General features: G+C 56.6%; 1 protein-coding gene across 1 annotated transcript; it reads left to right on the top strand.

The window, feature by feature from the left end:
* The first annotated feature begins 2,213 nt into the window (after window positions 1-2,213).
* Dact3 (dishevelled binding antagonist of beta catenin 3) lies at window positions 2,214-12,905 on the top strand. The gene is made up of 4 exons (XM_051207829.1): window positions 2,214-2,559; window positions 9,354-9,450; window positions 9,597-9,749; window positions 11,539-12,905. The coding sequence occupies exons 1-4, from the start codon at window positions 2,311-2,313 to the stop codon at window positions 12,876-12,878; spliced, it is 1,839 nt and encodes a 612-aa protein (XP_051063786.1). The 5' UTR covers window positions 2,214-2,310; the 3' UTR covers window positions 12,879-12,905.
* The last annotated feature ends 120 nt before the right edge of the window (window positions 12,906-13,025 follow it).

Raw genomic sequence — 13,025 nt, 5'->3', positions numbered from 1 at the left:
ATCTTGTGGATGCTGGGAATCAAACTCAGAACTTCTGGAGGAGCAGACAGTGCTCTTAACCTCTGAGCCATCTCTCCAGCCATTTATTTATTTATTTATTTATTGTGTTTTGAGATAGGGTTTCTCTGTGTAGCTCTGGCTGTTCTGGAACTTACTATGTAGACTAGGCTGGCTTTGAACCCATAGAGATTGAAGGCTTGTATCACTCCTACCTGGTGATTTTTTTTAAGATCAATTTTTTAAATGTATGGTATCTTATATAAGATCTAATTAAATATGTGTATGCATGTGTGTCTGTGTGCTAGAGTGCAGTTTTCTGAGGTGACCAGAAGAGGGCACTAGATCCACTGGTGCTTGAGTTACAGTGGGTTGTGACCCTTTTTTTCCACGTATGTGCCAGGAACTGAACCTGGTCTTCTGGAAGACCAGCAAATATTCTTAAGCCAGTCCCAGTGCTGGGATTACAGGCACGAACCACTATGCCCAATTCTTTATGAGTGGTAGAAGCCAATGCTCCAAAAACTATTAATAAACGGGCCCATACCTTTAATGTAAGCACTGGGGGGGGGGGGGCTGAGGTAGGCTGATCTTTGTAAGTTCAAGGCCAGCCTGGTCTACATAGTGAGTTCCAGGCCGGCAGGGCTACTTAGTGAGACTCTCGCAACGCAAAACAACAACAACAAACCTAACAATGTCATTTAGCACTCAGAATAACTCTCCTGGGATATAGATGAAGAAAGGGAGACTTGGTGAAACTGTGTACGTTTCCTGGCACTATTCAGTTTTAAAGCGGTAATGCCGAGACTCACATTTCACACTACGTTTTTCTTTTCCTGACTGACTCGCATAGATAGCCCAGACTCACAGTTAGATAGCTTCTAACTTGCAGTGGTTCTCCTGCCCAAGCCTTCCTCACAGATCTCCTGAGTTTTGTTTCAGTTTGTTTGGGGGTTTGGAGTTTTGGTTGTTCAAGACAGGGTTGCTCCGTGTAGCCTTGGCTGTCCTGGAACTCACTCTGTAGACCAGGCTGGCTTCGAACTCAAGAGATCCACCTGCCTCTGCCTCCCGAGTGCTGAGATTAAAGGCGTGCACCGCCACTGCCTGTCTTTCCAGCTTTTAAAGAGCAAGGTCCGTCTGAAAAATGGGTTTTTGACGAAAGTTGTAGACACACTGGGTGTAGTGACACAGGCTGGCCGCGTGAGGGGGCGATGGCGCCGCTTGTCCAGCGAAGGGAGGCGGGAGGCAGCCTTGGAAAGGAAAGCAGAGCGGCGCAGCCTCAGGACCACAGAACGTTGAGAACAGAGCATCTCAGAAGACTGAGAACAAAGCCTTTCAGAACCGGGAACAAAAGCCCCTGCCATCTCAGACTGTGGAACTCACAGCCCCACAGCACCTGGGAGACAAAGGGCCTCGGATCCTTTCCTGGTTAAATCACAGACTATTTCATCCCGGGTCTTGTAATTCCAGAAGAGTGTTGTTTTAATGAGCTAGAAAACCCGCTGTGTAATGCGGGCTAGTTTCTCGCAGTGTAATCAGGCTAGCTTGAAATTCACCATGTAGCTCAGGCTGGCCTCGAACTCTCGGTCCTCCTTCTGCCTTAGCCTCCCCCGTGATGGAGCCACGGAGCCGGTTTGAGCCGGTCTGGCTTAAAAGCATAATCGTATCGTAAGATTACTTCTTCTGAGTGTCTGGGAAAGCTTCTTGGGAGAAGAGGCGTTAAGCCGGATTCCATCTCCGCTGATGTTTCTCCTCCTCCTGCGCAGACTCAGAAGCTGAGCGTGCGGGAGGGGCGGCAGGAGCAGCTGCGGGGCTGTCACGTGGATGCAGTCTCTATTTATAGACACCCTTCCCCTCCGCGGGGACAGTCCAATAGTAGCGAGAGCTCTCCCGCAGGAGGGCGGGGCCAACTCCTGAATCCGAGCGGCTGGCACCAATGGACTCGGAGCAAGGGCGGGCTTGTTTCATTGTGACGTGCGAAGGGCGTGGGCACAGAGCCCTTGTCAGCTCGCGAAGGGGCGTGGCAAGTCCGAGCCCGTAGATAGTCGCGAGCATGCGTTGTGGGGGCGGGGCGGGGCGGGGCGGGGCGGCCGCGTCACGGGAGGCACCAGCCAATGGACGGGCGTTGTTGTGACTCTTTGGGCGTGGTCCATGCAGATGAGGCGCGGGTGGGCGGCCCAATGGGCGGGCGCCTATGCAGATGAGACGGTGACAGCCCGGCCAGCGGGCGGGCGGGCTGCAGGGGCGGGGAGGTGGGACCGGCGAGAGGGGCGGCCGTGGGGCCCGGCCGGGCTGGGGCGGGGGGCCGCAGCCATGATCCGGGCCTTCTCGTTCCCGGTAAGCCCGGAGCGGGGCCGGCTGCGGGGATGGTTGGAAGGCAGCCTGGCCGGGCTCTGCGAGTTGCATTGGCTCCGAGAGAGGCAGGAGTACCGCGTGCAGCAGGCGCTGCGGCTGGCCCAGCCCGGGATGGGGGGCGCCGAGGCCGAGGACGAGGAGGACGCCGAGGAGGACGAGGATGCGGCAGCGGCGCGCAGGGCCGCAGCGGCCCTGGAGGAGCAGCTGGTGAGGGGTCGCCTGTCCGTCCGTGCGTCCGTCCGTGCATCCCTCCCTCCCCCATCCGTTCCCACACCTCCCTGTCCGTGTGTCGGTCTGTCCGCCTCGGTAGTGTTACGCTCGGGACACCGGTGTCCTAGGGTGGGGGAGCAGGCGAGGGGAAAAGAACGAGAGATAGGACTGGAGACCTGGCCTCCCCCACCCCCAGATGGAGCTGATGGGGAGGATGCACGGCCTCCACTGGACCCTCCGCATGGAGCCTGTTAACCATCCTGGACGCCTAGTGTGTGTCAACCCGAACGCTTGGCTTCTTAAGAGTCTTCCCATCTCATGAGGGGTTGAGAGTCCCCATTTCTCAGAGAAAGAAACTGAGGCTTAGAGACAGGAAGAGACTCACCCAAGGTCACACAGCCGGCATTCAAACATAACCTCCCTCTGGGCCCGGCTACCCGGGCTCCATCTTTCCTTAAGTCCCCGGGGTGCGTGGAGATCCCTGGAGGGGGCGGGGTGGGGGAAGGGGAATCTTCGGGCCTCTGGGGGGGGGGCCCACTGCTCACAGTCCCTGAGAGCCCCGGGGGCGCTGACCAATTCGATGACACCTCTCTTCTATGTGGTCCATGCCTCAGTAACATCAGAAGAGTGAAAGTGGCCGGCCGGGCGGGGGGCGGGGGGCTGTGCCTGACTCCCGGCGGCTTTGCCTCCCTCCCGGCACCACTGCTGGAGCCTGCAGACCCTTTCCGGTGTCCCTCCCACCTTCCCACGCCACAGCATCTCCGTTTCCTTTCCTTAACTCTGCCCCTGTCTCTATGGTCTTCCCAGACCTGCTTAGCTTCCAAAATCAGCAGACATCAGACCGGGGTGGATGGGGCCGTGGTCTGGCCCTGGGCTCTTCAGTACTTTCCCTCCCCACTGACTCCATCTCTCTTCCCCCCCCCCAGCCCACTCCCCTGGCCCATCCCCGTCTTAGTCCTAAGCCTCTGTGTGTGTGTGTGTACATGTGTGTGGTCAGAGTTTCCCGTTTAGGGAAACCTGAGCCGAGGCTGTGGGGGTGGGGAGGGGGTTCTGGCTGTTGCTGACCTCGGCTGCCCCCTCCCCAGATGGGAAGTGGGGGAAGGGGGCCGAGGCCAGACGCCCAGCCCCACCCCCACCGGCCAGACCGTGCAGGAGTGGGACCTGACATTCTTCTCGAAGCAGAAACAGCTGTGGGAGGCCCCGCCCCCTCCCAAAGTTACAGACGTGGGGGGGCTTCAGCCCCTCCCGCCCCAAGCTGCCTGGGCTTTGCCAGACCCCACCATCCCACTAGGAGAGGGAGGGAGAAGGAGGCACCCCGGGCACAGCAGTAGTGGCCTGGCCTCTCTCCCTCCTCACTCTGCCCCTCACCTTCTGGGTCGGTTTGCCTTTCTGCCCGGCTTCTTACTGCTCACTCCTCCCTGCTGGCGTGAGGTGGTGATGGAAGAGAGGATTGTCCCCTCACACGCCACCCCTCTACCCTTTTCCCACTGTGAGCAGTCAAGGCTCGACCCAGCCTCAAAGAGGAGGCGGTGGCGGAGCGGGACAGGAGCCTGGCTGATGGAGGGAGTAGAAAAGCGCTAAATATAAACACCTCTGGTGCTGAGGGTCCCTGGGTCCTTCTGAAGAGGGAACAGGGCCACCTCTGATCCCAGAACCCCTGTCTTGTGAGACAACCTACATCTCCATCCACCTCTCAGAAACACAGTCCCTTTGAAGCAAGAAAAACTGAAGTTAGACTGGGTGACTCTGCTACACATGATCTGCTCATGTCAAATGAGAGTAGAGGCATTTCAGCAAAAAGAGGCATGGCTAGTGTGTGTAGACGGGTCCTGTTTGCTCCTAGGAAGGAAAAGGATCCCTTCCAGCAAGGAGGACTTAAGTTAGACTTGCAGAAGAACTTCTTAACATAGACGAAAGGGCATTGGAAGGTAAGGAGAGGAGAAAAGGATATGGGGAAGTTTGGGTGAAGGAGTCTCCCAAGACATCAGGCCACTTAAAGATGAAGGAACTCGGGCTGTCTGTTTCCCCAACTCTTGACACTTCCTTCCCTCTACTGGGAAAAAACAGTAAAGGTAGTTGTGGAATTTACCCCCTCCCCAAGAAATCAATCATTTTACATGTATGTTTAGTTATGCAAGTGGTATTTGGAATTATTCCCGGTGAGATATTCGCTCTTTTAATCCATGTTAGCCCTTCCATCGAGGTTAAGGAAGGCCCAAGTTTCAGATGAGATAAGTGAAGCCCAGAGAGGCCAAGACACGTACTTAGGGTCTTACTGCTGGGCCGGGGGAAGAGATGCGTTTGACTCTTGGCCATTGGGTACCGCCTCACACCTTACATATTTCATTGGCTGGTACAGTGCCGCCCCCCCACCCCCGTTTGATTCCCTATGTTAAGGCCACTATCATTCAACCTTGGCTTTGAGTTCATTCTGACAGTTTCTATACCAGGAAAGAAATGGAGAGCACTGGGCAGAGCTTTACTTTTTCATTTACCAGCACAGGGGCTGGGGCTAAGGGTTAGGAGCAAGCTAGGCAGGGGCTCTACCACTGAGCCACGCCCCAGCCCCTCACTAGGGGATTCTAGGCAAGGGCTCCACCACTGAGCCACACCCCAGCCCCTCACTGGGGGATTCTAGGCAGGGGCTCCACCACTGAGCCACACCCCAGCCCCTCACTGGGTGATTCTAGGCAGGGGCTCTACCACTGAGCCACGCCCCCAGCCCTTTTGTTTGTTTGCTTTAGTTTAGTTTTGGTTTGGTTCAGATTTTGAGAAAAGGTCTCACTATGTGGCCCTGGTTGACCCAGAACTCAGAGATCCACCTGCTTCTGCTACCACATCTACTCCTAAGCCCTCTTCCTGAGACTGGATTTCTCTGTGATTCTCAGACAGGCTTCAAACCCCACCCCTGGCCTGCCTCAAAGGTTTTGCTGTTTTATAAAATTCCAGTTTCTTGGGTGAGGTACCAAGGAAAGGCTGGTGGGCCTTCAAAATGTGGCCAATCGGAGTAGACGTAAGGTGTGGAAGTTGTTAGACATGCAAATTTGGGGGTTCCAATCCAGGTATATTCAGAAGCTCTCAAGCTGGGACTCGGTACCTGGTTTTTGCAGACCCTCCAGATCTGCTCTGGCTCAATACCCTTACCAACTCCCACCAGCAGAGACATGCCTATAGGATGGTGGCCCCGGAAAGGCTGTGTCGCCACTGGGTGTGGTGGTACACGCCTCTCATCTGAGCATTTGAGAGCACTTGGCAGGTGATAGCAGGAAGACTGGGAGTTCAAAGTCACCCTTGGCTACAAAGGGAGTCCAAGGTCAGCCTGGGCTACCTGACATGGTCTCCAAGCCCACAAAGGACGCTGCCTGGTGGCACCGTGTGCCACGATGAAGTCACGAGACGGTGCATTTCTCAGAATGTGTCCCTGTGATTTCTGACCTCCTCCTCCCCCTGCACGATCCTGTCCTGTTCAGCACCGTGCCTTAGAAAACTCTGCCTCCACCCATCTTAACAGCCGTGTAGCATTCCATCACAAACATAGGTGTTCATTCCTTCATCAGGAATGTCCTACGCGCTAAGCCCAAGGGGGAAGAAAAGCTGCTGTCAACAAAACAGTCAGAGATCTCTCTCCTAGTGAGAAAGACAATAGATAAACAACTGACAGGCTGGAATTTGTTTTAAAGTCAGGAGGAGCCAGAGTGACAGAGTGCAGGATCACATCAGAAAATACCGGCCATTAGGATGAGGCCGAAGCACAGAGCTTATGTTCCCAGTGGTAACCAGGGCCAGGCAGCCGACTGGTCTGGTCCGCTCGGGACATACACAGGCCATTGATGATGGCAGCAGCCTTTGGCTCCCCCCCCCATACCCCTCCCACACACTTACAAATACTGTGTTATGTGTTTCTTTTTTAGTTTTTGCTTAAAGTTGACTGATTGAGCCATGGGCATCTGCACATATCCAGAGTAGGAGCCTCTAACTAGAGGCGTTTGTTGACACAGAGCCACTTGGGGGCTTCTGTTCAGGGAGGAGAAGAGGGCAGGCCTGGAGGAGTCAAGGGCGGAGGAGGGGCTGTGGGGGGCTGTGGCTGCTGCCCAGAGCCAGGCCAGTCTTTCTGCCCTAAATAGGCAGGGCTGGGTGCTGGTCCCGCCCTTCCATCGGCGGCCAGACAAGCCGCTTTTGTCTGAGGGTCAACCGTCTGCCCCTGGCAGCAGCTACCTCTGGTCTCACTCAGTCTCCTGTGAGACATTCCCTGGCCCTGCCGAGTTGCCTTCCAAAATAAGATAAAATCCTGGATTTTTAATTTTTAAACTGTAGAGACAGGGTCTTGTTGCCCAGGCTGCCCTCAGACTCACTAAGCAGCCAAAGTTGGCTGTAAACTCCTTATCCTCCAACTTCTAATCAATACAGGAACTAAGGTCTGTGCCACCACCCCGATTTAATGCAAGACTAGGGACTAGTTTCCTGCTAGGCAATCACTCTTCCAACTCAGCTTCATCCCCCACCCCAGTCCTGGGGCTTTTGGTTTCTGATCACTGCTATAGTCACCAGTAAGCAGTAAGGCTAGACTTGTGGAAGGACTTCCAGGAGGCGCAAAGGGAGGGGGAGGAGCAATGAAGTTATGAATTGTGCTGTATACTTTTTGTTTCGTGTAGCCTTAGCTGTCCTAGGACTAGCTCTGCAGATCAGGCTGGCCCTAGTGCAGGGATTAAGGGCATATGCCACCACTGCCTAGCCACGTTGTATGTCTTTTCTGCTAAGTAGCCAGTCTGCAGCAAGAAGCACTAAGAGGAGACTCCCATAAGAACTTCCCTTTGGTGATAAAAGACCATTCGAGGGAGAGGCAAGGACCTAAGAAAGGAGGGTCAACCCTGAGGAGGAGGCACCCCATGGCCACCCTAGGATCTGCAACCCCCTTTTAGCATTGAACTTTCTCACAACAAGAAGACCTATCCTAAAAATTTACAGCCCAAGTTGCCACCAGCAACGCCCTACTCAGAAGATGCAGGTGGGAAAGTCATGAGTTCAAGTTCATGCTTTTCTGCATGGCAAGCTTGAGGTCAGCCTGACATGTGAGAATGAGGAGGGGTAAGGCCAGCCTGGGCTATGTGAGAGTGAGGGGCAGCTGGGAAGATATCTGTTAGGTTCCTGACACTTGGGCATGAAGACCTGAGTTTGACTCCCCCCAGGTACCCGCATAAGAAGCCAGGTGAAAGGCTTGGGGAAGCTAAGATTTGTGGCAATGGGAAGGAAGAGTCAGGAAGATTGTGGACTCATGAGAGCCAGCTTGGCCTAAGCAGGTGATCAACCTTGCCTCGAAAAATAAGCTGGAGAAGTCAGGTTATCCCAGCGCTCGAAAGGCAGAGGCAGGAGGATCTCTGTGAGTTTGAGCCTGGTCTAGAGGGAGTGCCGTGACAGCCAGGGCCACACAGAGAAACCTTGTCTTGAAAAACCAGATAGGAAGATAGGTAGGTAGGTATGTAGGAAGGTAGATAGTTGATAGATGGATAGAAGGAAAGATAGATAGATAGGTAGATAGATAGATAGATAGATAGATGTGGAGGGGCTAGAGAGATGGTTCTGTGGAGAAGAGCCCTTGCTGAACAATCCTGATGACTAGAGTTCGAATCCCACTGCCACATTGTGAGCATAGTGTCTCATACATGCCTCTAATCGTAGCTCTGAAGAGAGCAGAGATAGGAAAGTCACTGGGGATTGAACCTCGGGTTCAGGGGAGATACCGCTGCAAAGGAACAGGCAAAGGGTGGTAGAGTACTGTTGATGCCCCTCCTCTGCCCTCCACTCTCAAGTACGGGCACAGACACTCAAGCACCTACATACGTAGATACGTAAATAAGGTGGGAATGGACAGTGGTGGCATACATATATACATATATTTTTTTTATTCGTTTTTCGAGACAGGGTCTCTGTATAACTTTGGAGGCTGTCTTGGAACTCGCTTTGTAGACCAGGCTATCCTCAGACTCACAGAGATCCACCTGCCTCTGCCTCCCCAGTGCTGGGATTAAAGGTGTGTGGCATCACCAGCTGGCTGGTGACGTACAAATTTAATACCCCAGCACTCTGAGTTTGAGGTCTGCCTGATCTACATAGTGAGTTCCAGGACAGCCTGTGCTACACACATAAAGAGACCCTATCTCAAAACACCAAAGTAATAATAACATTAATAAAGACACCCACACAGGGACGCCTTTAATCCCAGCACTGGGGTGGAGGGGAGGCAGAGGCAGGGAGATCTCTGTGAGTTCAAGGCCAGGCAAGTCTACACAGTGAATTCCAGGACAGCTAGGACTGCATAGGAAGATTCTGTCTCAAAACACAGAAAGGTAAAAACGAGGATGTGAATGGAAGAGGAACGCATGGGTGTTTGACCCATTTGTCTGAGTGGGGTAATCAGATCCACTAGAACTGGAGTTGGAGGCAGCATGAGCTGCCGGAAATTAAACCCAGGTCCCCCGAATGAGCAGTCAGTGCTCTTGACCACTGAGCCATCTCTCCAGCCCCAGAAGAGGAATCTTCTAATAGGGGTTAGGGAGCTGTGGTCCCAGATGGGGACATAGCTAGCAAAGAATGGAGAAGAGGTGGGTCTTGAGTTTCAACACACATCGATGGATGGAGCTACAGCATGAAGGCTGAAAAGTTAGACAGAAGGACTTCCTCACAGGGACGAGGGACAGAGAGCTGACATTTCCAAGTGGACCTCTGCCAGGAACTCGTGAGCAGCAGGCTGGTGGGCTCTGGAGCCTTCTGACCACTCTGTTCTTGTGCTGCAGGAGGCCCTACCTGGGCTCATCTGGGACCTGGGCCAGCAGCTGGGAGACCTGAGTCTGGAGTCTGGGGGTCTGGACCAGGAGAGTGGGCGCAGCTCGGGTGAGTGTGGGGGCAGGGTGGAGTCTCTCCGGGACACCCCAGTCTTTTTCCCCAAGTGTCCCCAAGCATCCCTGTGTCCCCCAGACCCACCTCTCCCCTTCCCCACCCCAGCTCCCTAACTAATTCATCCTCTCCCTGGAATCCAGGCTTCTATGAAGACCCCAGCTCTACCGGAGGCCCGGATTCACCACCCTCCACCTTTTGTGGGGACAGTGGCTTCTCCGGATCTGGCTCCTATGGACGCCTGGGTCCCTCGGACCCCCGGGGTATCTATGCCAGCGAGAGACCCAAGTCCCTAGGTAAGGTGGCTGGGCTGGGGCCCTGTGACAATCGGAAAATGGCTTTGAGCATAAAATTGATTCCACTTTAGATTCCCAGTTCTGGCTGGGACCAGTCTTGGTGTAGTTTTAGCATCTCTCTCCCTTCAGGCTTCTGTTTAGCTAATATGGGCCTAAGACTGTCTACACCAGCCATGCATTTTGGAACATGCCTTTAATCCTAGCACTTGGGAGGCAGAGGCAGATGATGGATCTCTGACTCTGAGGCCAGCCTGGTCTACATATTGAGTTTCAGGCCAGTGAGTGTCCCTTAAATTTATTCCTTCCTTCCTTCCTTTCTCTTTTCTCTTCTCCTCTCTCTCTCTCTCTCTCTCTCTCTCTCTCTCTCTCTCTCTCTGTCTCTGAGACAGGGTTTCTCTGTGTAGCTCTGGCTGTGCTGGGAACTCACTCTGTAGACCAGGCTGGCCTCAAACTCACAGAGATCCACCTGCCTCTGCCTCCCCAGTGCTGGGATTAATGGCGTTCGCTAACCACCAAGCCTGGCCTCAAGAGGCAGTCGGTTTTAGAAAATGTGGATGGAAAAGAGGACCCTAAGAGAGACATACTAGGATCTGCCTAGGGGGAAAAAGGCAAGATCTCCTGAGCAAATTGGGAGTGTGGGGGTATAGAGGAGGGTGGAAGGGGGGAGGGGAATCGGAAAAATATATAGCTCAATAAAAACAAGTTCAAAAACAAAAGAAAGCAAAGAAAGAGAATACGGACAGCAAAAGCCTTACTGAGACCCTGACATTTGAGAGAATGAGAGCAACAGGCCAAGCTGATATCCTAGAGAACAGGCCAGGGAGCAGAAGTCACAAGCGCAGAGGCCCCCGAGGCCACATGGTGGCGGTTCCCAGCATCTAGGAGGTCAGTGTGTCTGCAGGTGTAAGAATATGAATGTGGCTGGTGGTGTTGGTGTTGATGCACGCCTGCCTTTAATCCCAGCACTCGGGAGGTGGAGGCAGGAGGATCGCTGTGAGTTCCAGGACAGCCAGGGCTGCACCCCATTTCGAAACCCCATTTCGAAAAAGGAAACATGCATGCAGATGGTTAGCAGTGGCTGGAGGGGGTTCAGAGTAAGATGAGTGGTGGAGTCTTGAGGGAATTTTGTCATGAACCATGTAGGAGGGGATGCGCGAGGCAGAGGAGGAGAGAGATAGCTTGCCTTATCCAGGCTGGGTGAGAAAAGCGTTGATTTTATTCGGATTTGATGGCACAGGGTCTTCTTGCTGTGTAGCCCTGGCTGGCCTCAAACTTAAACAATTCTCCTGCCTCGGTCTCCCCGGCGTTGGAATTACAGATGTGGGCCACCGTACCCAATTTAATTATTATTGTTGTTTGAGGCAGTCTCTCAGGTAGCCCAGGCTGAGAGCAACTTTAAACTCTTGATCCTTCTACTTGCATCTGTCCAGGACTGAGGAATACAAACTTGCAACCTCTGAACACCTTGGGGTTGATTTTCTTTGGGGCGGGGGTGGTGGTGGTGGCGGCGGCGGCGGGGGTGGTTGAGGTAGGGTCTCATGCAGCTCAGGCTGGCCTCCAAGTGTCAAGTAGCTGAGAGCGACCTCCTCCTCCGTTGGATGGATCCCAGAGGTGTACCACCAAGCCCATTATTTATTTATCTATTTATTTTACACTGTTACTTTTCCACACAGCTCAGGCTGGCTGGGAACTGCAGGCGATCCTCCCGCCTGGGCCGCTTCAGTTCTAGTCTAAGGCAGGCCTTAGAGTGCCCCCCCCCCTCTCCCTTCCTCTGCCTCTTTCCCCGCAGGTGACGCCAGTCCCAGTGCGCCAGAGTCGGTGGGCACCCGGGCTGCGGTGCCTCGCTCCTTCTCGGCTCCCTACCCGACGGCAGCGGGCCCCGAGGCCTGTTCGTCGGCGGAGCGGCGTGCGCGCACGGGGCCCTTCCTGACGCCCAGCCCGCTGCACGCGGTGGCACTGCGCAGCCCACGGCCGAGCGGACGGGCGCCCTGCGGCTCCCCGGACGCCGGGGCGGCCGGCCGGCCCCTGGACGGCTACATCTCGGCGCTCCTGCGCAGGCGCCGCCGCCGAGGGGCGGGCCAACCGCGTACGAGTCCCGGGGGCGCGGACGGGGGCGCGCGGCGCCAAAACGGCGCGCGCCCGCGGCCGCCCGAAGCGTCCCCGCCCCCCGGGGGCGCGCGACCCGCGCGGGAGCCGTCGACGGAGCGCGCCTGGGCCACGGCGTGGGAGGCGGAGGCTGCACCCGAACCTGCGCCTCCGGCCGCCGCATCGCCGCCCTCCAGCCCGGCTGAGGGTCGCCTCGTGAAGGCGCAGTACATCCCGGGCGCGCCTGCAGCCTCCAGGGGCCTTCCTGGCCGCGCCGCGCGCCGCCGGGCTCCGCCGCTCACGCGAGGCCGCAGCGTGGAGCAGTCCCCGCCCAGGGAGCGGCCACGCGCTGCGGGCCGTCGGGGCCGCCTGGCCGAGCCGTCGGGGCGTCGGGGCTCCCCGAGGGCGCGGAAAGCGGCGCGCTCGCAGTCCGAGACCAGCCTGCTGGGCCGCGCGCACGCCGCCCCGCCGCCCAAGTACCCCACGGCCGAGCGCGACGAGCCCCGGCCGCAGCGGCCCCGGCGCGGTCCCGCCGCGCCCGCGCCCGCCGTCCAGGCCTGCCGTCGCTGGCGCTCCACCGCGGAGATCGATGCGCCCGACAGCCGCCGCGCCCGGGCCCCGCGCGTGCCCGCGCCGCGCGGCCCCGCGCCCTCGCCGTCCGCGCCCTCGCGCCGGCTCCTGTACGGCTGCGCCGGCAGCGACTCCGAGTGCTCGGCCGCCGGGCGGCCGGTGCCGCTGGGCCGTCGGGTGCCGTCGGGGTGCGGCCCCGGGGGTTATGGCGAGAGCGAGTCGAGCGCCAGCGAGGGCGAGTCGCCCGCCTTCAGCTCCGCCTCCAGCGACTCGGATGGCAGCGGAGGCCTCGTGTGGCCTCAGCAGCTGGTGGCGGCGGCCGGGGCCTCGCCGTCGGGGCCCGGGGGTGCGGCAGGCGTTGCGACCCCCGCGGGCCCCGCCAAGGTCTTCGTGAAGATCAAGGCATCGCATGCGCTGAAGAAAAAGATCCTGCGTTTCAGGTCCGGCTCTCTGAAGGTCATGACAACTGTGTGAGTTGGGGGGGGCACGGGCTTGGGAATCCACCCCCACGGCCTCTGCGCCCCCACACTGCTCATCCTCGCCCCCCTCCACGCCCACCTTCCAAAGACCACCGGTTTTCTCTGCTTCCAAAGACCCTCCTCACTCGCTGCCCCGCCCCGC

This window comes from Phodopus roborovskii, unplaced genomic scaffold (genome assembly GCF_943737965.1).
Source record: "Phodopus roborovskii unplaced genomic scaffold, PHOROB, whole genome shotgun sequence".
Taxonomy (NCBI): Eukaryota; Metazoa; Chordata; class Mammalia; order Rodentia; family Cricetidae; genus Phodopus; species Phodopus roborovskii.
Note: the sequence above shows the minus strand (reverse complement) of the source record. Positions and strands in the feature narration are given on the sequence as shown.